General features: G+C 41.4%; 2 protein-coding genes across 3 annotated transcripts in view; one reads left to right on the top strand and one right to left on the bottom strand.

Moving 5' to 3' along the window:
• ATP10D (ATPase phospholipid transporting 10D (putative)) overlaps nucleotides 1-6,021 on the top strand; it is a 36,794-nt gene extending 30,773 nt beyond the window's left edge. For both annotated transcript variants that reach the window (XM_065633520.1, XM_065633519.1), the window contains exons 19-22: nucleotides 553-633; nucleotides 876-980; nucleotides 2,307-2,485; nucleotides 4,370-6,021. In XM_065633520.1, coding sequence (XP_065489592.1) covers nucleotides 553-633; nucleotides 876-980; nucleotides 2,307-2,485; nucleotides 4,370-4,664 — 660 coding nt within the window. In that variant the 3' untranslated portion in view covers nucleotides 4,665-6,021. The remainder of the gene's footprint in view (nucleotides 1-552; nucleotides 634-875; nucleotides 981-2,306; nucleotides 2,486-4,369) is intronic.
• Nucleotides 6,022-9,265: 3,244 nt separating this feature from the next.
• The window catches only part of CORIN (corin, serine peptidase), a 141,499-nt gene continuing 125,726 nt past the window's right edge, over nucleotides 9,266-25,038 (bottom strand). Inside the window, exons 17-22 of the mRNA XM_065633521.1 lie at nucleotides 22,227-22,349; nucleotides 20,065-20,114; nucleotides 17,255-17,429; nucleotides 14,031-14,302; nucleotides 12,243-12,376; nucleotides 9,266-11,789 (exon numbers count right to left, since the gene is read on the bottom strand). Coding sequence (XP_065489593.1) covers nucleotides 11,607-11,789; nucleotides 12,243-12,376; nucleotides 14,031-14,302; nucleotides 17,255-17,429; nucleotides 20,065-20,114; nucleotides 22,227-22,349 — 937 coding nt within the window. The 3' untranslated portion in view covers nucleotides 9,266-11,606. The remainder of the gene's footprint in view (nucleotides 11,790-12,242; nucleotides 12,377-14,030; nucleotides 14,303-17,254; nucleotides 17,430-20,064; nucleotides 20,115-22,226; nucleotides 22,350-25,038) is intronic.

The raw sequence follows: 25,038 nt of genomic DNA, 5'->3' as shown, positions 1-25,038 counted from the left end.
GAGCTGCTTTCCTTGTGCCAGCTCGGTTTTCCCATCAGATCCTTCCGGGGGTTATTCAAGCAGAAAAGTGAATTGATTTCCCACATTCAGTGAGGTGAGTTAGCTCACAGAGGAGCCTGGTCCACACAGAGGAGTCAACCAGCACAAATTTAAGTGGCAGAAGCACAAGTACCAAAAAGAAGGAGTGGAGACAGAAGGAACTGGGACTTGGCATTCAGTGATGGTAAGCTGCTGGGATAATTCACTGCTCCCTAGCCTTCTCCCTTCCTTAGTACTCAGTTAGGGATGGCTCTGGTATGTCTGTTTTGGCAGAAACAGCTGTAAGGTCGGAGTTCCCAGATCTGGCTGCTGGTTTAAATACTAGCAGTTACCTACATGTGTGGAGCGAGCTCTTTATTCTTATTATCATAATGCAAAAGATGGCTATTCATTGGGAAGCTGACTGGAATTACTTCTGCAGATAATCTTTCCTCAGATCCAAATTAATGCTAATTAAGGATGCAGCAATTTGTTCAATTTGTTTCAATGCCGTTTATTTTTTTTTTCTTACAGGCTTACTTGCCTTCAACATTCTGGATAACCTTACTGGATGCGTTTTACCAAAGTCTCGTTTGCTTTTTTGTGCCTTACTTTGTAAGTGCTGGATATGAAGTACCTTTATACATTTATACAAAAACCCCGGGCAAATTAGAGAATAAAATGAAGCGTTTAATTTTACTTCCTCGTATATAAATGTGTACTAACAAAATCTTCACTGGAACTGAGCTGAACTGTGTGCCTGCAAATATGTATAGTATTGAGACTATTCATACCACTTTGTGTATTAGGACTATAGGTAAATAATATATTTTACTGACCTCTGTCTTCCTTTACAGACCTACTACGGCTCAGACATAGACATTTTTTCTTTTGGAAACCCTATAAACACAGCAGCGCTTTTCATAATACTGTTCCACCTTCTCATTGAGTGCAAGTCTGTGGTGAGTACTTTGTTTCCAAAAGAGTATATTCCTAGCAGAGTATGTGCATACAGCTTTCATTAAAATTAGATGGAAGAAATAGCTTGATATGCAAAACAGAATAAGTGTAAAAGGGACAAAAACTAAAGACTTTGTTTATGTAGTTATGTGAGCTCTCTTAATGCATCTGCCATTGGAGCCAATAGAATTACTCGTATGACTAAAATTAACAAAATGGCCTCAGAATTATTTGTAAATAGTGAAAGGATCTTGCCTCTTTAGGGGATAGTGGTTTTGGGGATGGCCGTTTAGTTTTGCAAATAATAAAACTGACGGGTGATCTGTGGAGCCTTAGTTCCTAAAGCCTGCATGTCAAAGACAACAATGTGAACTGTTGATTTTGAATTCTTGGAACTGCTGATCTGCTCTGTGCTCAGGATAAACAAGTTGGAGATACATTTTGGTGCCAGAACTAGAGAACCAATATTCTATAGAAATGCTATTCCACTTTAGTTAAGTCTGCACAAGCTAAAGCATATGCATTAGGCTGGATAAGTTTACAGCCCTTACAAGGGTAATACTTGGCTATTTTGCATAATTTAAAAGAAAATATAATAATATTTACAGTAGAAAGGCACAGTTTAATGGGGTTTATTTTTTCTCTGACTTTTTTTTGAAAAATGCTTTTTAGAATTGTTTCATAATGGGTGAAATTTCAAGTTGTGGTTCAGTCTTTTCATTGTTCTTTTGGGATTGTGGCAGCAGCAGAGATAAAAATGTCTTCTTTGAGAATATATGGGTAGCATGAGTGCATCCCCACTCTGAACAGGAAAGCAGTACTTCAGTGGATTTTATCTGGCGTTGTTGAAGGTCAGCAAGCTGTCAGACCAGTGGCAGTGTTGTTTCCATAGTAACGATTATAGCTGTTTAGGTATAAAATTACAGTTCTTTAATGTCTCAAGCAAGATACATAAGGGTGGTATCATGTGAAGCTCTTGCTTCCATTTGCTTGAGAAGGCTTCCTCTGCTGCCAGAGGATGAAGTGGTCATCTAAGGCAAATGGCAAAAAAAAAAGTCTTTCACAAAGGAATCAAAAGCTCTGCATTTAGTAGGGTAAAAAAATTATATGGCTGTGTTGCCTGTGAACTGTAGGAAGAAAGCTCCATTCTTCCTGGAATGTTTTGTATAAAATTAGGAGTATTCTCTGAACACGTCTATCCATTACATTGAACAGCTGTCCTTGGAGGAAGAGCGTGTGCATGTTGATGCATGTGTACACACATACAGGTGTTGCAGGTCTTTCTGTTTACAGCTTAAATCTGATTTCTTTCCTTTCCTGAATTATAGACTTGGATACATACAGTAGTTCTAGTTGGCAGCATCCTGCTTTACTTTATCTTCACTCTGGCTTTTGGGGCAACCCACAACTCACCATCAAATCCATATTGGATCATGGAAAAGCACATGATGGACCCAGTGTTTTACTTAGTTTGCCTCCTGACTACTTGTGTTGCTCTGCTACCCAGGTGCGTTTCTGTTTCATCATTGCAGATTGTTGTCATTAAGAAAATTTCTTTTGTGATTTATATTATATTAAATACTGTCTTTGGAGGGAAAAAAACCTGTAATCTCTGTAACTACAGAGTTTATAATTTATATACAAATCAGTTAAATAAGTGATCAAAGTTGAACATGTACTATATGTAGAAGTACTGTGCTTAGTCTGTATTTGTGAAACCATTTTCTGTTTGAAATTTATGTCATGAATATATACATGAATATTTAGAATGAAGAATGCATGCACAGGCTTCTTTGTGGGGTTGAAACACACTGACTAGCTTCACAAAGGGTCCTGAGTTGTGTTTTTATCATGTCCGATGTCTGTGTTTTGCCTCACTGGATAAGTCAGAAGTCCAGGTTCGGGAAGGCGTCAGCCTGGAAGGGCAGGAGTGCTGGGGGAGCTCCCAAACCCAAACCCTGAGTAGGGAGGCACCTGAGCAGCCAACAGAGGGAAACATGAAGTGTGAAAACCAGTGAAGAAGACTTCCTCAAACTCTCAGCCCTTCACTGGCTGAACATGAACTCAAGTCTGCAGCCTATTAGCAAAGTGCCTCCGGTGCTCGTTTATTAATTCTCTTTCTTTACCTCTCATATAATTTCAGAAAGAAAGGGACTTGAAACTGAATTGCACAGGCAGATACTGAAAGAAGTGTTGGGGAGAATAACTGCCCTTTCCTCCTCACCTGACATCATTTTATATTGTTAGGCATTTATATCTGAGCACACTTTCTAGATCAGGTGCTGCGCAAGTTGTCAGTGCTGCTGGCAGGAAAGCTGGCAGAGCTGTGGCCGTAGGTGCCCACAATAGCCACCACGTCCCTGAGTCCCCTTTGAAGATGTCCCTGTCTGTGTCTTGAGCATGTCAGCCAGGGTTTTGCTGCAGCCACCTGAGATCATGACTGACGGCTTTGGTTCATGGTTCATTTCAGCAGAAGGACAAACCATGAGGTGCCAGAAACATGTGCTCTTCCCTCCCCATCCCTGCTCTTCAGCTTGGCTTCAGGAGTTGACAGTAGAGCCTTTTCTTTCACGTGCAGTAAATCCCCCTTACATGAAAAATAAATAGATGAATGCTCTTGTAGGACCTTTTGGCAGGGCTATAGAGAGCCTCGGGAGGAGAAAGCTTTCAGCTTGGTGACTGTTTCCAGTGTACAGGTGCTCAGCTTTGAAGACACAGTGTTTTTCATTGTGAATTAAATGCGAAGTATTAGACTTACTAGTGAAATCCTTTGTCATTTGCATTCTCCCTGCACCAATACCTCAGAAGATTTGTAGCTGTTCTGGCTAATTCAAGCTTTTCTACTTCTGTGATTTGAAGTGCCTATTGTGGAGCCACTGCTGTCACACATAGGTTTTTTCCCTTGCTTGTTGTGACATAATCCTTTGTAAGGTGCTGAAAAGCCACCACTCAGCAGGTACTGTGAACCTAAAGGGTGCTCTGCAGCTTCTTGCCTGAAGTCAAAACTGAGCACTGATTTGGATGCCTTTTTTCTGGTGCCTGACCCCATACACAGAAAGCTCTGCTTTCAGTGTAGTTGGGATCCCGGCCCTTCGTTGAAGTTAGAAGTGCACATGGCTGCAGTAGCTTGTCTAGGGAACTGTGTTCAGGGCAGGAAAATCGCAGCACCTGAGATCAGTATCTGTCTTTGAAAATACCAGTTTTAAAGCAAGTTCTGGTGCAGTTGCTTGCCTGATAGTTTATGTTCGCCAAACGGCACCTGCAAAAACTGTTTCAGAGGCTGCTGCAGCCTCAGAGTTACTTGAATGCTGTTTGTTTTCCTTTACTGTTGCTGGAAACAGTTTTGAGTCTGCTTATAAACAGCTTACTTGAAAATGTGTTTATTTTGTAGATATTTGCTGAGAGTTCTCCAAGGAACATTGTTTCCATCTCCAGTGTTGAGAGCCAAGCACCTTGAGAGACTGACCCCCTGGGAGCAGAGGGAAGCAATTAAGAGATGGAACGATGACTGCGCTGTAAACTCTGGAGTGGAGTCCCAGGCTACTTCTGGGGCTTCCAGCTCAGCCACAGGTGCTGTGTCAGAGGAAGAAAGCATTGCCAGTGTTTTACCAACATCGAAAACACCTTTTCAGGCCTGTTCTAGAGATGGGTTAGTAGAGGACACCTCCATCTCACCAGATATTTAGGATAAGTCTGGAATATAAACAGCCTGAACTCTGAAAAGACCATTTTTCTGAATTCATCAAAGGAAACTAATTCAGACACATTTACCAATAATACCTCATGTGCCGAAGTCTCTGTGTGTGTCTCTGAAGAGGGCAGCAGTGCTGTTTCTCTAGTACATGAAGCAGGTTTGAATTCTGGTTTGTGTGAAGAAGATGCTTTAATGTGTTTCGCGAAGATGGAATGGTAACTGTTTAAAACCCAAGAGTAATAACTGCTGATTTATACTATGTTGTGGTTTTGTTTTCTTCAGCCAAGGTAGATGATGCACACATTTCCTTAAAAGCTATTTTGTTTATAAAGCTTTTCGGTAATTTATTAAGATGTTCAAGATCTAAATGGCTGGGTTGTTTTGTTATATTCTTTCACACAGTTGACTTTGCATACTGCTTATTTCTTGTATGCAACATTGCATAATGCCTCACGGTGTTACGGATGGGGCATTGCATGAATACAGATTTTCAGGATCCATTCAGGTAAGCCCACCTGCTCCGTTGCACTGCTGTCCTAAAATCCTGGTGTTCCCTGGGATTCGCCACTTGCTGAAGTATGAAGTAAGCAGAAGGGCTGGGATCTAGTGTTACTGGTTGGCTTCTTGCAAAACTCCTCCAGTGTGTGCGTACAGTGATTGTTTTAACCATTGAGGTCCAGTTTGTTCACCAGGCTGTTGCATGGGCCATCTCAGTGCTGGCCAAACACAGTTTTAACCATTAGAAGAGTGGCCCAGATGAGACATATGTGTCACGTGTCTCCCTCATCTTCCTCTTCCACAAAAAGAGCAAATTCTAGTGCAGCCTTTTGTTCTTCATAGTTCATCCTCCTGCTACATCCTTTCTCTTTGTCTCCATGTTCTAGTTCATGTATCTTGCCACTGACTGGACTTGTTTTTCCTCCTCATGCAACTCAGATGTTGGCTGCCTGGCTTTTCTGTAAACTCTGCCTCACGCCTGCACCGCAGAATTGTCTGCCAGTGGCAGTGGGTGGCTCCGGTTTGTCCTCACGTCTTCTCCTACAAATAGCAGCTTTTAGCTGGTGACATTACTCTTCTTCACTCTCAGGTGTTTTTACATTCCTCCAGACTTTTATAACAAACAGCTTAGGTATCTATAAAGGCTGCTTGAAAGAAGCTGTAGCCCATTGCATGTCCCAGATTTGAGCTCTGTCACTAGTCTGTGCTGGAGGTGTCCTGCCTTTGCCACTGCTCTGCATGCTGGGCAAAAGCTGACTGAGGTGCATGTGGCCACTTCTGGATTCCAGACTGTCTAAAACATTGCTTCCTTTTTGCCTCCCTCCCCAAAAAGTTACATGGCCAATTTATGGAGGAACTTAGGAAATCGTTTGTATCCACTAGCACCTGTTGAAATAAACAGTTTCTTCAAACTGCAGCTGTTAATGAATTCTTAGCATTGAGCCCATTTTTTGGTTCTTTTTCTTTCTAAAACGTTCTGCTTTCAAATTGCCAAGATTTGTGTGTTTATTTTTAGGCACCATGTTTGGGGCAAAGGCTCTGCTTTTTAATTGAACCATGAGCTTTCCATGTCAGTGATCAGCATTACATATTCCACATCTTTTAAGATCTCTGAAAGAATTTAAACAAATGCTGTGAGGTCTGAGACAGCTGCTGCTCTGCAGGGCAGATATTGGGGACATGCTAAGTTCATTCGAAGGCGAACGTTCAGTAACACTACATGTTACTGAAAGTTTAAAATGGTTCTGTTTTCGAAAGGTAGAATGTAATTAGGTCTGACTCCATCCCTAGTGTTGGTGAGGAGAAAAATATCCTTTTTGTTTAGCCTGTAGAAGAAAAACAGTGGAAGGAGCCAGTGATGACAGCCATTTCTGCAAATTTTTTTTTATTATTATTATTTGGTTCAACACATGACAAAATATTTTTAGTAAGTTCTAACATAGGGTTAATGGGGACCTTTGAAGTGATGGCAGACATTAAAATTCTGAGAGATCATGTCGAGCATGTGGTTTTGCAGTTAGGATTTTCGGATGTTTGTCTGTAGCATCCCTCTTGCTGTGGGGGGCACCTTGGCAGGAGTGGACTTCAGGTGTCCTGAGTGGAACATCTCAGCTTTCTCTACAAGCCATGGGAACTGCGAGGTGTCCAAGAAGATGCAGAATGGCCAGGAGGTTGTGCAGGGAGATCAGCTGGTACAAGGGCAGAATCCTACAGGAACAGACTTGCTGGGACTCAGTGAAGTTGTCTGCTCTGCTCCACAGCCCCAGGCAGGCTCGGCTCTGCCCTTACTGTTCCTAGCAGATGTTCTCCTGTTGTAAAAAGCTCCAGAGGAGCAGGCCAGGCCACTGCCTTCCTGCCCTCAAAGTCAATTACTGGTTTTGTTTCTATTGTCTCACCTGAATGTTTCTTTTGCACTTTAAATCTGTTGCTTCTCTTCACTTGTGGCCACCGAGAACTGATTATTTGGTTCTGTGGCTGAGGCAGGTATTGCTCTCATGGGGGAGCTCTGGGACTTGCGGCAGTGAACCTGAGGGAGTGCTGGGCACAGCTCTCTCCCCTTCCTGTCACTGTGAAGAGGAGTTGGGGGGACAACACTGGTGTCTGACCTGCCCTCTTGTTGCCTCTGCCACAGGAGCAGAACCTCCCAATGGATTTGGCAGGTGGCTGATCATTTAGTCTCAGGAGCTGACGCATGTATCATACAAGAGCTGTAAGCATTCGGAGTTAAGATCTTCTAGAATCCTCTGTGAATTGAACTGTGGGATCAAAACAACTACATGAAGAAACACGAGTGGCACTCACCTGTTAGACCGGGGCAGCTGCTGCGTGGTGCCTGTGGGACACTTCAGTTGCTGTTGCGTGGCTTTTTGCAAGCCTGGTCACACCACTACTCACTGCTTAGTGTGGTGAGGCTGTCAGGATGGATTCCTAAATTGGATGAAGGATGATTTCATCTGCGTCTCAAAAGCGCCAGGCCCTGTGGGTTGCCTTGAGATATGAGGTCATTGTAGAAGTTCCTCTCTGCTGATACCACTGATTGTAAGTACTTTTGTACTGCTTCAAGTGGTACAAAATAGCACACACACAGAGTTGTTTGGTGTTTTTTTTTTCTTGTTGTGTTGTTTCACTGATGGCACATGGTGCCTAAAATTATTCACAATAGGTTGTGGCCTTTTAGATTACTTCAACAAGTAAGTGATAAAATTATCTGTTGTGTAAAACCTGGTCTTTTAGGGGAGGGGGAGCAAACAGCAAACATATCTAAGGGCTATCTGCTGTGATCACTTGCTGGTTTTTAGTGAAGGGGAGATGAGGGTAGTGAGTTTTTAATAAAAACTTTAAAATGTTAATTGGCCATAGCTAAGGTGGTACCAAATGAAGGGTGCAAGCAAATAGCTCTCCCTTTGCTTCTCAACAGTTGAATGTTTCCTTTATTAGGAATATGCTTCGGCACAGCATGACCTGACTTTTCCCCTTTGAAAACAAGCTTTTTAAGATATCACAGGTGCCTTCCAGATGTCTTGAAGGAAAGCACAACACTGACGCTTTTGATTGTTAGTTTAAATCAAACAAAATCACCTTCATCTCCCTCAAACTTTGTAGCGACACCTAGAGCAGCTTTAACTCACTTTTTGATGTGCAATATTTGATTTACAGAAAAAATACGTTCTCTTTTTTATTATGTTTTTTCACAGCAGCTGCACCTGTGCTAAACATTTGCAGGTGGCAGTCAGCCACAGCCTTTATTGGGCGAGTGTTTTCACAGCACAGCGAGCTTTGCTCTGTACCTGGGGTGCAATTGGAGTGGAATGTTTGACCCAAGCCGTGGTTCCTCCCTCAGCCCCGCTGGCTGTGGCACGAGGCCGAGGACCCGCTGAGGTGGAGCCCCCTGTGCTCCCGCTGCTCAGAGCAGCCCTCGCTCTCTGCAGAGCCCGATGGATGAGTTCTGAAGGTGACTGTTCAGAACATTCTCATAGCTGAATTTCAGTATGGTTTTTTTGTATTAATTGTTCCTGCTTTATTCTGGTTATGTTACCCTTTCCCTTGTGGTCCTGGATACCTTACTGTGGACTGCAATAAAAAGGCAAATTTTAACTATTTTAGGTTTCTTGCATGCTTATTATTTTGATTTCAGCATGTGTACATGTTCTTGAAACGCTGCGTACCAGTTAAAAGGAGATGGCTATTTCAAACTAAGTGTATTCCTGAGGAAGGCCATAGAATAAAATGTGTTCAGGCAGATTTGATTTCAGCTTTAGTTTTTCACATTTTTTCAATACAGAGTAGTCGTTGGCAGTGGTATTCTTGGTGATATTCTGTATTGGAAGCATACATGCAGAATAAAGTAAAAGTTGTGTGGCGGTGGTAGTGCCAGGACCTCCACAAGTGTTGCAGTGCTAGAGGGCTGTCAGGGCTGCTTCAACAGGCTAGATAAGGGTGTGCAAATACCTTTCTAAGGCTATTTTTAGGCATTATTGCTAAAGTTATAATTAACTTCCTACTTCCATATTTTTGAGTCTCTGTCTCTACGGATTAAAACACATTTTCAACAGAGAAGTTACTTGGAAAATGTAAATTTTTATTAGTACAGCTAGAAAGAAACACATCTGCTTGACTATGTGACATTGCTTCCATTTGGAGCTACAGCTGTGGTAGAAGTAAAACCAACAATTGTTACCTTACTGTGAGGTTACACATGAGAGAAACTGCGTAATTGTGATCACAGCCATTACGTCAGCACACAGGGAAAGGCTTGATATAGTGGAGTGTGTTTGCCTATTTCATGTGCGCACATAAAAAAGCAGTATAAAAATACATTTATAAAATTACAAATTTCCTCTTTACATGGAATGTTGTGTCAGACACAGTCACCAGACTCAGGGTCACTGGCTCGGGGGATTCTCCATACCCGATTTTGGGACTTGGAACTGTGCTGCCCTACAGCAGCAGAGGTGCTGGCCCCAGAGAGGAGCTCAAGAGGGGGATTGGGAGCTGCACTCTCCATATTCTTGAGGCAAGGGTGTCAATAAGCTGCTTCATCTGTAATCTGCTTACACTGGAAAAACATGGGCGCAGCTGCTTTCTCTCATTTGTAGCTGGGGGAAAATGGCATTTATATGTTGTAGTAAAAACAAAATCCTTAATACAAAAAAAACCCCCAGACAACCTAGCAAACCCCAGAAGGGTTTTCTTTCTGAGTATGAAAGTGATACAATAGTAACTTAAATAGAGTTTCAGAATCCATAACATAAATATTGAATATTTATTTAATAATGCTGTCTAGAGTGCTGTCTAGTTTGTCTAACGTTAGGCATGTTAAAGGAGAAGATATGGAAATAAGAGGTAAACCTTCACTAAAGCAATAGGTTATCTGTAACATGATTACTAGTACCTGAAATGTCCATTAGGTAGCTCTTCTAATGCATGTTACCACCACCAGCAGTCATGGTGTCGACAAGGTCCTGCCATGCTGTCATGGGGGCACGCCAGAGGTAGCAGAGAGAGTAATTCTGTGCCTGAGGCGGCATTCAGAGCAGCTCAGGCACAGTGCTGAGAACGCATGAGTTTTAAACGCTTTGCTCCACGGTGAAATTCATCCTGTTGTCCTCAGCTTCCCGACGACTCCTACTCTGGCTCTTGGCGTGGAGGCTCAGCCTCTCACCTGCTGCACTGAGCTCTCTGCCATCTGGCTACCAAGCACTTGAGCCTTTGCTGGTGAAGCTTTTGTACTTTGCTTAATGGATTTCTATAATAATATTCAATTGAACAGAAGCTGGAATCCAATTCTTCTGTCATTCAGATTTCTTTCTGCCTTTTTCTCTCTCCCAATTGTTTAATCTTGCTAACCAAAATGAAACTTTCAGTGCAAGATACTAGAAGAGACCTAGGCAAAAACACCATTTCCTAGTATTTGGGATACCACTCATATTGCATCTTTTGCGCTTCAAACGTGCGTTTTCCATATCTTACCAGATGTTCGAAGTCACTGACTCTAGGAGGGGAAACCATTGCAGTGGCATTGCCAACCCGTCATGTTTTTAGAGGGCTGGAGATGTTCAGTGCACACTTCATATAAAAATGGGGAAAAAAGCCAGTGGGGCATAGGTTTGCTGATCAGTGTGGTGGTGTCAAGATGGGGGTGTCTTCCAGACACATTAATATATTGGAAGGTTCAGTAAATTAAGTAGCAGAAACTGTCCAAAGAGTCTAAACAGCTAAGCCTTGGTCTTAGGTGCCTCAAATGGTAGTTATGGGTCTGTTGGCACACATGTCCCTGTCACCCACAGAGCTCCCGGGCTGGCTCTGGGAGCAGAAGCTGTGGATGGCACACGGCTATGGGCACACGAGCAAGCTGCCCTGAGGGTCAGGCTGTGTTAGCATAGGGACAGCAGGAGCACACAGCTGCGCACCTTTAGAGGCCTGCACGTGTACTTGGATGTGCCACATGGACGTACAAACCGGTCGATCTCTTGCACACCCTCCAGCACGTGGTGTGGCCATGCCTGGTGTTGCCCTTGTGAACAGACATCCTGCCAGTGCCATCCAAATGCACCGACTTCATTCCTCATCACAACAAATGAGGGAAAAAGCATGTGCTACTAATCAAATAGTATTAAAATAGGTTTATCTAACAAGGTTTTTCTAGTCTGTGCTACTGCTTAGTTTGAAAAGGCAGAAAGTGGCCGATTCTTTTAAGCCTTTTGCTGTGTTTGGAATAGCACCATAACACAGTTAAAATAAAAGTCCAAAGGATTATTAATTAATTCTACCCCAAAGTATATTCACCAGCAGAGGCTGCATATTCCACAGCTCCACAGCAAGAACATGTAGAGCTTGAAATGCCTTTTCATAGAGTTTCTGAACTGCAAAATCTTCAGTGTTGAAGTGCTGATTCCTTTTTTCTTTTGTCTGTCAGCACAATTCGTACCATCTGGAGTTAGTTTAGCAGAAAGGTGTGGATGTATATTTGTCTTTCAATCCACTCAATAAAATGTGACACATTACTGTAGACTCCAGGTCCCAAAACCTTGGAAAAGCAGACAGAGCCCCAAGATGTTAAACCAAACAAAGTCCAGCGCCCTGCAGGTTGCTCACACACAAGCGGTCCTCCACTGTCACCCTGCAACAAAAAAGAAAAAAAACAGTCTAGAGGGGCTGCACATGGCCAGCAGCCCTATGATTAAAGCTATATCTTGGTTCCTACAGTGGTTTTCCTTTAATTAAGTAACTCAGCTCTAAAAACTGGCTGCTCTGCTTAAGTATGTAGCAGCACAGAGCATTACCAGTATTTATTCCCTGTTATATTTGTACAAAAAAATAACCTGCAAAAGACTCGTATAAATTTAAAAATCAGTCTAATAGTTAACAAATACAGAGTAACCTTGGAGTCTTCAGGCAGTATTTCATTATTATAAACTGAAGTTGATTACACGAATAATAATAACAGTTGGGGTAAAATAGGTAAATAACTTGTCATTCCTCTGGTAGATGTAGTATGCTATACCTAATAAACATCATAGCACTTTGATTTCTAAAAGCAAATCTGGCTGTGTGCTCCTCCTTAGACACCCACCATGCAGGAGTCCACAGTGCCAGACTCGTAGCCAGCACACAGCATCCTGCTGGTGATGGGTTTCATGTCGAAGTATGACTGGCATTGCTCTAAGGAAATGATGCGAACCTCTCCTTCTTGAAGCTTGAAAGGCACTGAAAAAAACCAAAACAAAACCAGAATTAGGCATTAAACTATACACATACACAAATACTTAGCTATGATGGCTCTTTGAGCTGTAACAAATATTTCCAGTAGGATAGGTTACAAATATTACTTCAGATAGATAGGTAGATAGATATTTATATATATCAAATGCAAGAAGAGCCCCTTTAGCACAAAGCCAAGGTGGAAACAGGTGGGTTTTTTCAGTGCTGCATCACAGGATTGGTGACTGCCCTGGTCCTGAGCCAAGACCATAGGTGCTGCATTCTGGAGAAGGACCCAACACTTGGGGACTAGTGTGACACGCTGTTTATCGTGGATTCGCACTGACGGGCTGCACAGGGAGCGCACCGGTACGTGACATGGTATGGGACTTGCAAGATGGGGGCAGCATTGGCTGGCAAACAGTAAAGGGAAGGAGGTGGAGGAGAGGTTTGATTCATTGTTCCGTGGCAGGGTCTCCCTGTTTCTTGGTGTCTGTCATGGTAAAACTTGGCATAATCACAGCCATTTTGAGTTACATTTGGGTAAACTGGACTTAGAGAGTGTACCAGGGAAACAGAATTCAAAGGTTATTGAAATTATTTTGGCACATTCAGGAGACAATAAAGGACTTCTTCCTAGTCTAAGCAGCTGACTGAGCTCAAATTCTAAGGCAAGTTGTTCAAGCTAAGGCATGAAGTGCTGTGTAGCCATGATGGGTTTTAATGCTTCAAAACATAAAACCCTTTTCCATTTAGCAGTGGTGCAAAAGCATTCTGTGGGGTTTTGTTTTCCTGCTGTTACATAAAAGATATTTTTAGATGGGTAGAGCTGCTAGTAAACAGCCAGTTCCTCACATGTGCAATTTAATTTTTGCCACATGTCTGACGTGGCCACTAGAGGTGAAGCCCCACCTGAAACAGTACTGAAAGGAAATTTCCTTCTCCAGCATACAGAACAACAGCCTCCCCAGTAATTACCGTAATAGTAAAGGGAGAAAAACAGTGGCTACAGCCTTAACAGGGCTGGGGTCAAGAGAATTTGTATACGGTGCATGCAGAATAGTTCTGTCTAAACAAAGATTTACAGAACACAACTGTTCTTGTCATGGGACCCAAGGATTGCAGTGGCCATAGAACAAGAAAACACACTAAGGTTCTGTTCAGAGACAAAAACAACACATGGTCATGCCTGGATGAAATACATTGTGTCACAGGTCCACGGCATTGATTCAAGAAAATGTTCATTCAGCCTGTACACCTGTCTGTTTGGTGCCCTCCGCTTTCACTGAACTAAGGATGTTGCCCACCCTGCACTGATGATCTGATACCTTCTCAATACAGTTCTGAATACAACCTAAACCAGTAAAATTGTAACTATTTTCAGGTGACTTCCTTGACAGGAGTTTCTAGATCCTCAACATTTTTGAAAATCAAGCTACTTGTCTAAATAAGGATTAAGGAGCATAAATTCAGGCTGCCGATTTGAAAAAGCTAGGCTCTAGTCACAGCTAGATCCCTTCCTCAGTAGTTACAGTTCCCTAGGATTTAATAAGGTCCAGTAATAGTATACACGGATAACGCTTTGTAATGGGCTCACATATTTGATTAACTCAGTAGAAGGTTAACATTTTTCCGAGAGTCCCAGAAATACTCATCTTACTTTTGTTGCCCATGTGTCCCCAGCCAGTGATGTAGCAGTAGGTGTCTGGCCGAACCAGCTGGTCCTTGCTGGGCAAGCAGACAGGTCTTACGTAGCTTGTCTCGTTGATATCCTCATCTAGTTCCACAATGCTGATATCATAGTCTACGACTGCTCTGTTGTAGCGTGGGTGGAGGATAATGGTCTTCACTAGTCGGGTCTGCATGAAACCTGACGGATGATCAAGATTGCTGATCCCAAACACTACTTTCCAAACAGCTGCATTTTCTCTCCTTTGGAAAAAAAAAAATCAGAAATTTCAGTCACTTCCATTCTTTTACGCTAAAATACCAGAGAATTTTTTCTCCCTGACATTTTGCACATAGCACTTTGCAAAGCATTGCACATACAGATGCTGCAAATACCTGGGCATCATTACTCAGAGCTAAGATTTGAGCAACAAAAGACAATGCTTTTCCATTTCCCTCCTGCCTGTTACCAAATGAATTAAAGCTCACACCTTCAGAAGGTATGTAACCACCTATTAATTGCTGTATTACATGCCAAAGGCTCTCAAAATCATCCCTTGGATCCTGCCCAAGGCTCCTGTACTCACTGGTGGGCGCGTACAAATTTCTCTGGGGTGGCAATATTGTTCAGAAGTATGGTGCTGACAGCAGCAAGTCTGGCTGAAATCCTAGAAGAGTTTCAAAGAAGCAAGTCTGCTATGAAAATGAAATATTTTATGACAGCCGTGGGAAAAGTCCCTTATTTATTGGGCATTCAGTCTATGCCCAAGTATACTTCCTATGCCTAACATCAAAAGTTGCTTTGACTTTTACAATTGTTTAAGACTCTTTCAGTAAATATACAAGATCACAAAATTGATACATATGATCCAAGTAGGAAGACTGAACTAGTGTCTGTTGAGACATATGAGAAAAATATAGAATTCCTGAAGGGCTTTGAGGGTGTCATGTCTTGACCATAACTGGTCACAGAATAAGTCACAGCTTCCTAATTAAGTCTGTGGTCCTAAAAACCCACAAAATAGTCAGCATTATTCACAAGTGATAAAAGAGAGTTCCATGCAACTAAGCACCTTTGATGAGATCGAATCTTAGTCAAAGCAATGTAAAACAAACATGCAAAATTTCAGCTTTTTCACAATACTCAACAGGATTTCAATTCCTATAATTTGTAAAGAGTTGGTTCCTAAATAAAGGGTGGTTTTATCTTCAGAGTTGTATGAAAATTCTTATATTTAAGACTGTAAATATTACCACCATGATCAGTTGGTGAGTTTTCCCATAAAGTTACAAGACTACATGCTAAGAATATTCATACGCGATTGTGTTTATGAACTTTGTAAAAAAGCATTGCTCAGAGCAATGAGCAGTCACAGCCAGAATGTATTGTCCTACAGTCAACAAAAAACTTCAATGTCTTGGATGCTTTGGTGCAATGAATTTCAAAATAATCTTGACAAAACTCTGGGAACTGTACTAAAAAAACTAGCAAAGGACACAATGTTTAACATAGCTCTTCTTATTTATGCCCTCTACAAGTATTCATGCCTATTTGCATTAATACTTTCTGCTGCATTATTTTTATGTGGTCTTCATGTTTTACATCCCAAACTTCACATGAACTTCATAAAATACTTCATGAAATGGAGCATTTTGTCTAAAGCAATAGAACACTTTAAAAATCTGGTTTGTAAATTTTTAAATACTTTATATCAAGAAAGCTTCATGGCATCAAGAATGATCTTGCTGTTGCTCTATCAAGCTATACAAATGAAAAATGTAAAGATTTCAGGCCACTGGGAACACACCCCCAAATCTATTTGGAGAAGCAGAAGAAAAAAAAAATTAGCGTAACTCCTCAATGAATTATTAAACCAAAATATCTTAGTACATTAAGACATTTAGAACACGAATGTGAAAGAGGCTGTTTGCACTTAATACTCTGAGCTCACATAGATATTGTGTAGCCCTAAACAAGGGGTAAATTACCAGCTCCAAAATGTAGTGGCAGTCTTTCTGCATTTCACAAAAATGGGAGAATTTTTACATTACAAATTTGACAGCTTCTTTGTTTATCTTTGTCTATTCTTGTTTATCTTATCTAAGGAGAGAACTCTCTTACCCATGAAATTCAGTAGCAGTCCAATATTGCTGAAGGATCTACCTCTAAATCCCACCCTTTCTTTTAGATCACCAGAAGAATTTCTTCCAAAGGTAAAGAAATATTCCAGATACTGCTTAGCTTTATTTAAAAATAGATGGGGAAAGAAGAGAAATTCCTAGTGCAGGACCCAAAATCTGAGTTATACAATACTCTTGTTCATATTATTCAGGTTTAGCACTCTGTTAGTTTAGAAGGAAGGTTATCTACGTTACTCTTTTAAGTTTCTGTTTATGACTTTTCTTCTCTCTGAATGTTCTTGAACATCCTTAGGGCTTGATATGATGTAAGAACTGAGGTCTCACCAATGTAATTTCCTCTAGCTTTTCCATCAATACCCTTGCACTATCACCTGACTGACATCTTCTGGCTTGGACACAAAATCCACACTTTGCCCCACCACAAGTTCCATCAAGACCCAGGAAAAAAATATATGAAGAAATATCAGGCAAGTGACAGTTGCTTACCACAGAATTTCTGCTGACTTGAACAGAAAGGTGTTCAGTGTAGTCTAAAATAATTTCCAATGTGCAAGTACCAATTTAAAGCAGGATTAAGCACTAATGACAACTGCGTAGCAGAAAAGTATATGCTAACTATTAATATAGCAGAAAACACACATTTCAATTATCTTTAGAAACCCAATAAAAAAATCTTCAGTACGAGACAACTGAGAAGAGGTAATAAACTTCCCTCCAAAATCTGTGGTTCCCTAAGAAGAAATGTTGGTTAGCACCAAAAAGCTGACAATGAGAGCTGCAGGATTAGTGTTTCGGTCTTCTTCCTTTTCCTGTTTCCCACTGAAAGCTGGGGCATCTTCATTAAGCTTTCATCAGTAGAGATGACAGGAATGAATAACAAAGCATGTGAAAACCTAAGCTGATGCTTTTTTATACCATTTACTGTCTTTTTTAGTCTCTTAAAACCAGACCTCTGTGATCTGCCATTCTGCAGAGACCATCACCTACCCCCAGTGTGTTTGGCAGAGGAGTGAGGACTTGCTAATTCACACGTGCAAGTTTATATGAACAGTAAAACTGTCTGAAGCCTCTCACCCTTCAAAGCAGTGTGCTACTGTCAAGACCCATCTCTTTGCGATCAAAACACAGCCACAAATGTGTCCACTTGGCTCACTCTGCAGGGAGCACTGCCACGGCCATCGGCCTGGGCGACTGGTCCTGCCACCGAGGATCCTCTTGTTCATGCGAGCAGCTGGGCGACGGCCGCAGTCTGGTGAGGAGCGGATGCAGAAGGGAGTTAATTGTTACCACAGAGGCAGCGTGTACGAGACCTTTGGCAAGAAAACTGGGCAAGAACGATATTATCAGAGTCATAAATTACATTGAACACTACAGTAAATGAAGTCATCAACAACCACAGGATAATATCAAACACATTGAGCCATTTTCATCCTTCTATATATCAAAGGATTTGATGTCCTGATATTAACTTTGACTGGCTCAGCTTGAAATATAAACCAAGCTAAGTTCTTCCCTTCTCTAAGGAGCTACCAGGCTGCCCCTGGGAAGGTTTTCTGGGTTTACGTCCCTGGCTTTCTGTCAGCTAACAACGTGCTTGGGCTATATCCATAAGAACTGCTTCTGGAAAATCTGCTCAGCAATAATAAGGCTTTTCTTAAGCCAGGCGTGGGGTGAACGTCACACTGTTTACTCAGCTACATGGCACTAAGCTTGCTTTGCCTGTGGAAATTACTAAAGGAGAATATTTGAAGACATTCCAGTACTCTGCCCTTTCTACTTTATAAGCCACTTTATTAGCCACTGGAAATTATACCAGATTCCCATCTGCCAGACAGTTACTTTCCTGAAACAGTTAGCTCTTCACTTCTGTTTCACTTTATATCCTGCATTTGTAAGATGGCAGACTTATTATTTATTCTGTTTATACTCAGTCTGATTTAGAGAACAAAAGAACATCACCAGTTTCTGCAATTAGCCTCTCAAGGGAGGATATGCTGCCATTGCATATATCTGTGGGAATTTAATGGTAAAGAAATAAACTAGAACAATGGTTACTTATAACTTGTAATTTTTACTGAGTTCACTTCAGAAGGCAAGGGGTTTTAAGTGTACTTCATGGAATGTATGTTAGAAGCAAACACCTTTGAGAGGCTCCTATGAGCTCTTCTTTCTGATAAGAGTAGGAAATGTTTTGATTTTTTGATTTTTTTTAATGTTTGTTTCACAGTTTTAGGTTGTGCTTTGTGATTAATTTTCCCTGTGTCAAGCTAATTAATAATTTAAGTGTTCTTCAGCAAAGCTCTCTTTGTCTGTAGAACAGCATTTCCTTGAAGATGAAGAAATTCTGCATTTTTCAAACCACTTAAACTTGCACGATCTGCTCCGCCTACAGACTTGGTCTGTAGCTTTCTACTTCAGGTTCTTTTCACAGAATCACAGAATCACAGAATGTTAGGGATTGGAAGGGACCTCAAAAGATCATCTAGTCCAATCCCCCTGCCAGAGCAGGAAAACTTAGGTGAGGTTACACAGGAAGGCGTCCAGGCGGGTTTTGAATGTCTCCAGAGAAGGAGAATCCACAACCCCCCTGGGCAGCCTGTTCCAGTGTTCTGTCACCCTCACTGAGAAGAAGTTTCTTCTCACATTTAAGTGGAACCTCTTGTGTTCCAGCTTGAACCCATTACCCCTTGTCTTACTGTTGGTTGTCACCGAGAAGAGCCTGGCTCCATCCTCGTGACACCCACCCTTTATATATTTATAAACATTAATGAGGTCACCCCTCAGTCTCCTCTTCTCCAAGCTGAAGAGACCCAGCTCCCTCAGCCTTTCCTCATAAGGGAGATGCTCCACTCCCTTAATCATCTTTGTGGCCCTGCGCTGGACTCTCTCCAGCAGTTCCCTGTCCTTCTTGAACTGAGGGGCCCAGAACTGGACACAATATTCCAGATGAGGTCTCACCAGGGCAGAGTAGAGGGGAAGGAGAACCTCTCTGGACCTACTAACCACCCCCCTTCTAATACACCCCAGGATGCCATTGGCCTTCTTGGCCACAAGGGCACAGTGCTGGCTCATGGTCATCCTGCTGTCCACCAGGACCCCCAGGTCTCTTTCTCCTACACTGCTCTCTAATAGGTCATTCCCCAACCTGTACTGGAACCTGGGGTTGTTCCTGCCCAGATGCAAGACTCTCCATTTCCCCTTGTTATATTTCATTAAATTTTTCCCCGCCCAACTCTCTAGCCTGTCCAGATCTCGCTGGATGGCAGCACAGCCTTCTGGCGTGTCAGCCACTCCTCCCAGCTTGGTGTCATCAGCAAACTTGCTGATAGTACACTCAATTCCCTCATCCAAGTCATTGATGAATATATTGAACAGTATTGGTCCCAGAACTGACCCTTGAGGCACTCCACTAGATACAGGCCTCCAACCAGACTCCGCCCCATTGATCACAACTCTCTGGCTTCTCTCCTTCAGCCAGTTTGCAGTCCACCTCACTACCCGATCATCCAGTCCACACTGTCCGCTTGAGCTTCACAACTAAACAGATCACAGCTTCAACTCCCAGGCAGACAGCCTGCTAACCACTCTGGTGGTAAAGGACATTTTCAGCAGGAAGTTTTACCAAAAGAATTTTTGGAATCTGACTGCTGTCAAAATTCATTTTGTGGGAGCAGGACTGAGCTACTGCAATAAACAGCCTCGTGGGCAAAAAATAAGAAAACCTGATGAAAAAAAAAAGGGAGGGGGGAACCCACAACGCAAAACCGGATGTCACAGAAGTCTAGCCAAATTTCAGAAAGAATCTGCCCCAAACATCTCCAATTGTTAAAGTAATTTAACACATCTTGAAAAACATTTTTGTTTTATATACACTTCTTTCTTACCTTCTTTAGTGCAAAAGAGAGCCACTTTGCTTCTGCTTCGACACATCTGTCTAAATATTGAAACAAGAACAGGGTGGAAATCTCAATTAATTGATGTAATTTGCAAATCAGCACAGGTATTGTACTCATTGTTGTGAACCAGCTGTTAAAAATTCCCCCAAACTGTAAAAAGAAACACAAGTTGCTTCTTATGCCACATCATGCAGCATCTGCCTGGATATTAGTTCAGCTTTACAATTTATTTCATGAGCGGGTGCTACATATTTTGCAAACTACCTCGCGCTCTGGGCACTGATCCAACTCTGAAGTCTTAATTTATGGCACCTGAAAGCACAGAGGTCGCCATTCTCCTCTTCCTTACAGCTGAAGGATAGAGTCTTCTTTGAAATACCCTTGATAACAGATGATCTTTCACACCCTAAAAGTTTGGGTATTTTGAAAATATCCAGGAAGCTTGCAAAAGAAAGTATTAAAACAACAAAAAATTATCATTTCTGTTGAAAATTTTCAGATGAGAGAGAAGTGATTCTTTGTCAAAGAAAGAGAGATACTTGTCAAAACAGAGAGCATCATTGCTCAGCTAGCTGGCTGCCTTTTTACTTTCACCACTTTTCCATTCCTACCATATATGAGCTTTTCTGAGGCAGATGCAGAGCTATATTAGACTGGATACACAGACTAACTCTTCCCCAGGTAAGTCTTTGAAGGCTGTAATGTCAGTACACAGGCAGTATCTTTAAAATTGCAACCACCTAAAAAGAGGCTACGTGTGATTTTAAGACCTAGATACTGATGTGGGTACAACAACAGAGTGCCAGCAAGCACTGGATCTGTGATTTGACCAGACGTCTGTCCCTTACATTGCATTTGCCCCAGTCAGGTACTATGCAAATCAGTCTACGTTCTGTTCCTGAAAACACAGACCATAAAGTTCTGTTTCTAGAGACAGATGACCAGTTTCAGGAAAGCAAATTCTGTGCACAATTTAGAGGCACATTTGTGGTCCATAAAAAATAAATACACAACATAACAGATCAGCCACACTCATTTGATTTATCAAACAGCCAGCTTTAAAGGAAAAAACTTTGAGCTTTTATGTGTGCGTAGTCTGCGCTGTGCCATTCCCTCTTATCAAAAATTTACGTGACTCGTGGTGTATTTGTTAGCTCTTGCCCAAGTTCCCAGTAGTCCAGGAGCCTCACAGCTCCTTTAAAGATACAATATACTCCACAGCACAGATGTTTTACGTGGTGAAGTTGACCAGATGAATACGCCTAGACTGCAGGGCTCGGGAGCAGTTCCCAGCTCCTGGGCTTGCCTTGGCAAGTTGGGAAGAGACTAAATGCAGATTGTCCCCCCGTGCAATTTGGTTTACACTAGAAAGCAAGCCAGGCACATGAGAAGTGCGGCAGGCCTGCAGGTCCTCCAGTGGGGTGACTGAGAGGTCAGTGTGGAGTGCACTTGATCTGCAGCACATGCACAGGCAGTGAGCGCCATCTACACAGGATGCCTGATGGAGCCAAAACAAAACCAGCCTCACTCTTCATGCAAGGCCTTAAGTTTCTCACTTCTTGTTGCCCATCTTCTGGATTCGGGGAGACTGGAACATCTGTTCCTACATATTAGTTTCATCTCTGTAATAGCTTTATCAATAACGCTCATTACTGATATTTTCTCTCCTTTAACTTGCACTTTGGGTGAAACTAGGTTTTTTGCTACTAGGTCTTATAGCTCAGAGGCTCCAAATCCATCCCTTCACACACATTTCCTAGCGGACCACTTTGAAATGTGGCAAAGTACTTTGAAATTTCTGCTTTGCACTTCCGTGACTGAAGAGAATATGATTGTGGACCTGTCTTTGCATCTGGTCACAACCCAAGGTGTTTATTCTTGTATTACTCTAGAGAAAAGCATTTAGATACTTTTAGGCTAGTAGAAAGAGACAGTAAAAAAGAGTTAAAAAGAAAAAATTTTTTAGTATCAGCCATCATCCTGTAATGACTCTTCTTCTAGATGAAGAAATAAAAAAAGAATTTACATCAATAGGGATTTATACACAGATATCTTGGAAGAAAAAGAGCTTACCAAAGGGAGTTTGTCATCCTCCATTGATAAGTGACTACCCACAGCAGTGAAATAAATCCCATTTACCTGTTACTTACCCACTCACTAGAAGCGCATGTAAAGTGGAGGCATTTTTATTCTTCCAGTCTGAGTGCAAATTCAGCCATTTTTGATGCTGCATTTCCTCACTGTCTATTACAACTTCTGTTTTGGATGGTCCTCTGAAACAAATGAAAGACATTTGTTTCTATGTTACAATTATGACAGTGAAGAGGCCCTAATGCCTCCTGTTCACTCCAAAGATACACAGCCGAATGTTTTGTCAAAACCACGTGTGGCAGAATCATAGTTAGGGGAATGAAATGACCCCAGGAAGCATGACCAGCTAATTTATTACAATCACTCGTGTTTTCTGACAAGAACCAGAATTGAAATTGGGAACAGCAAGAGCCTTCTGGTGGCATTTACCGTAGTGCATACATTGACATAGTGTTTCTACAGTTCCTTCCCTCCAAAGATACAAAAAATAGATCTTCATATGTAGAAGATATAAATGTAAAAATATTTCTTACATTCCTATCTTTGGAAAACCATTAAAATCTAACAGTAAAGATGAGCCTGGTTCTTGCTAATCATACTTGACAGTATCTCTAAGTCCAAGCTGTCTGCGTTGCAAAACAGAACAAGTCACAGGTGATGATGTCAAACCTCTCCTGCAGCAAATTAACAGGAATAGGAAAGTAAGAAAGAATAGTCCACCAGGAGATATTTTCATATACCCACTTCTTTAGTTTAGTTATTGCCTGATAGACTTAAGCCACTGAAGAAATTGCTAAATGGAAAAAACAGTTTATTTTTTAAATGGCTTTACAAGCCATGCAGCTTTCCAGCACAGAACCATCCATGATTAGCCATCAATCCCTGTCAATGAGAAGGACTTTCAAGGACTGTTCTCCTGACATTGGTCAAAGGCCAATGAGAATGAGAAAAGTTTAGGAAAAATGTGATGTGTCCTAAAACTTGCCTCTGAACCCAGGCTCTCATGGCAGTACCTAGTAATATTAGCCAGGTTATTAGTTTAAGTCCAATTTTCAGTATTAACTATATGTCTTTTCAAATATTTACAAAAGTGCAGCATTCTTTATCCACTTGATTGCATAAGTTAACAAAGATCAAAGAATTCTGGTTTATGGTGAAGTTGTCAGTGCAACCATATGGAAATGTTTTCAACAGGTCTGGCAGAATTAACTAGGCTCTGAGGTCACAGCCCCGAATTCTGCCTGTTAGATGACTTATTTTTCAGAACCTTCTCTGGGCATATTAAGCAAATATCATTCCATGATCTACTACCCAGAATGTACAGGCAGATAATAACAAGCATTCTTAAAGGCTGTATTTTTTCCTCATTTAGAGAACACTGTTCACTGAAATACAGAGCTTTCTTCCTCAAAGCCTGCTTTTAGCAAGTACATAAAACTCTCTTCTCTTTATTTCCATTATTTGCTTGTTTCCCACTCTTTTTCCCACCAAACATATACAAACTTTTTTTTTCTTAAGATGACGTTCTGCTTTATGAACTTTTGTGAACAATTATGTTCACCACTTCATAACTGTGTACAGTGATATTTTATGTAGCTGTAAACACTGTCTGATCTATAAAATACGTAACTCAAAAATGTGCAGAAAGGTGCAAATATCAAGCCACCTGATGGTTCCAAATCTATGTTATCCCAAATACCGGATTATTTTGCTGAAACCTGCAGTTCTGAATTACTGCTTGTGATGCTATAACAATCATTAGGCAGATATGTACTTCTAAACCAGGGCAATAACCTACAAGAGACTTAAGCATTTATGAAATTTTATAATTATTAATACAAGGTATTACGCTTAGTGAAATTAAGTCTATGCCTTTTTTCCTTGGTGGTCACAGCTTGATATAACACACTCAAAACCAGGATGCCCTAATTTATGTATTTAGAATGCCTTCTATAAACATTTGTAGAGTGTTCTCCCCCTTGATGATGTTTATACGAGGTTTTATTTCAGACAGGCAAGGGCCACTACTCATGTATTTTCATCTATTTTAATTAGAAATAGCCAGAATAAAGGAAACTTAAGAGCCTCGTTTCTAGCTGAAGAAAGCTGGAGACAATGGTTAGCATTTGTGTAGAGAGCAGAGCATACTGGGAATTGCCAGAGAATGAGAGACCACGGGCTAAAAATGTTAGAGGAGGGGTAAGGACTCGGGCTGGTGTGAGCTTTTGGGTCTGAGACTTCCAGTGTCCAGGGACGGGCTGATGTGCCAGGAGTGCGCATTACAGCAGGGACTGTAAAGCACTCAGAGGAAAGGAGAGGGGTAGAGCAATGGGGACTCATTTTAGCCAGACCCATCCTGCGCTCCACAAACACAACCAGCAGCACGTTCTACTTGGCCCTTCTTGGAGCTGTAGGACACAATTTCTTCTGTAGACACACTCTAAAGAAAAAGGAAGAAGGATTTTTCAAAGGACAGAGCTGTGTCAACTCATGGTGTGTAATTTCTTCACAAGAATGTTTTGCTTAACTGAGTTTCTTACAGACTCCAACAACAAGGCTATAGCTGCTAATTACTTTAAGACATCAATCTACCTCTTTGAATTTGAAATTAGCTCTCATGCAAATTTTTTATTTTAGTGGCCAGCTGAAGCTGACATAGATTAAATGGGGCCATATGTAATATCTTTTCAAGATTTCAGGCAAGCCAAATAAAGAACCTTTTTTATGAAACACTTTCAGAATACTTTTTTATTCCTTTTAAGTTTTCTTCTTTGGTGTTTGTGGTTTGTTTGGTTTGGATTTTGTTGTTGTTGTTGGGGTATTTTTGGTTGGTTTGTTTTGGTTTGTGGGGTTTTTTTTCTGTTTGTGTTT

This window comes from Caloenas nicobarica, chromosome 4 (assembly GCF_036013445.1).
Source record: "Caloenas nicobarica isolate bCalNic1 chromosome 4, bCalNic1.hap1, whole genome shotgun sequence".
Classification (NCBI taxonomy): domain Eukaryota; kingdom Metazoa; phylum Chordata; class Aves; order Columbiformes; family Columbidae; genus Caloenas; species Caloenas nicobarica.
Note: the sequence above shows the minus strand (reverse complement) of the source record. Positions and strands in the feature narration are given on the sequence as shown.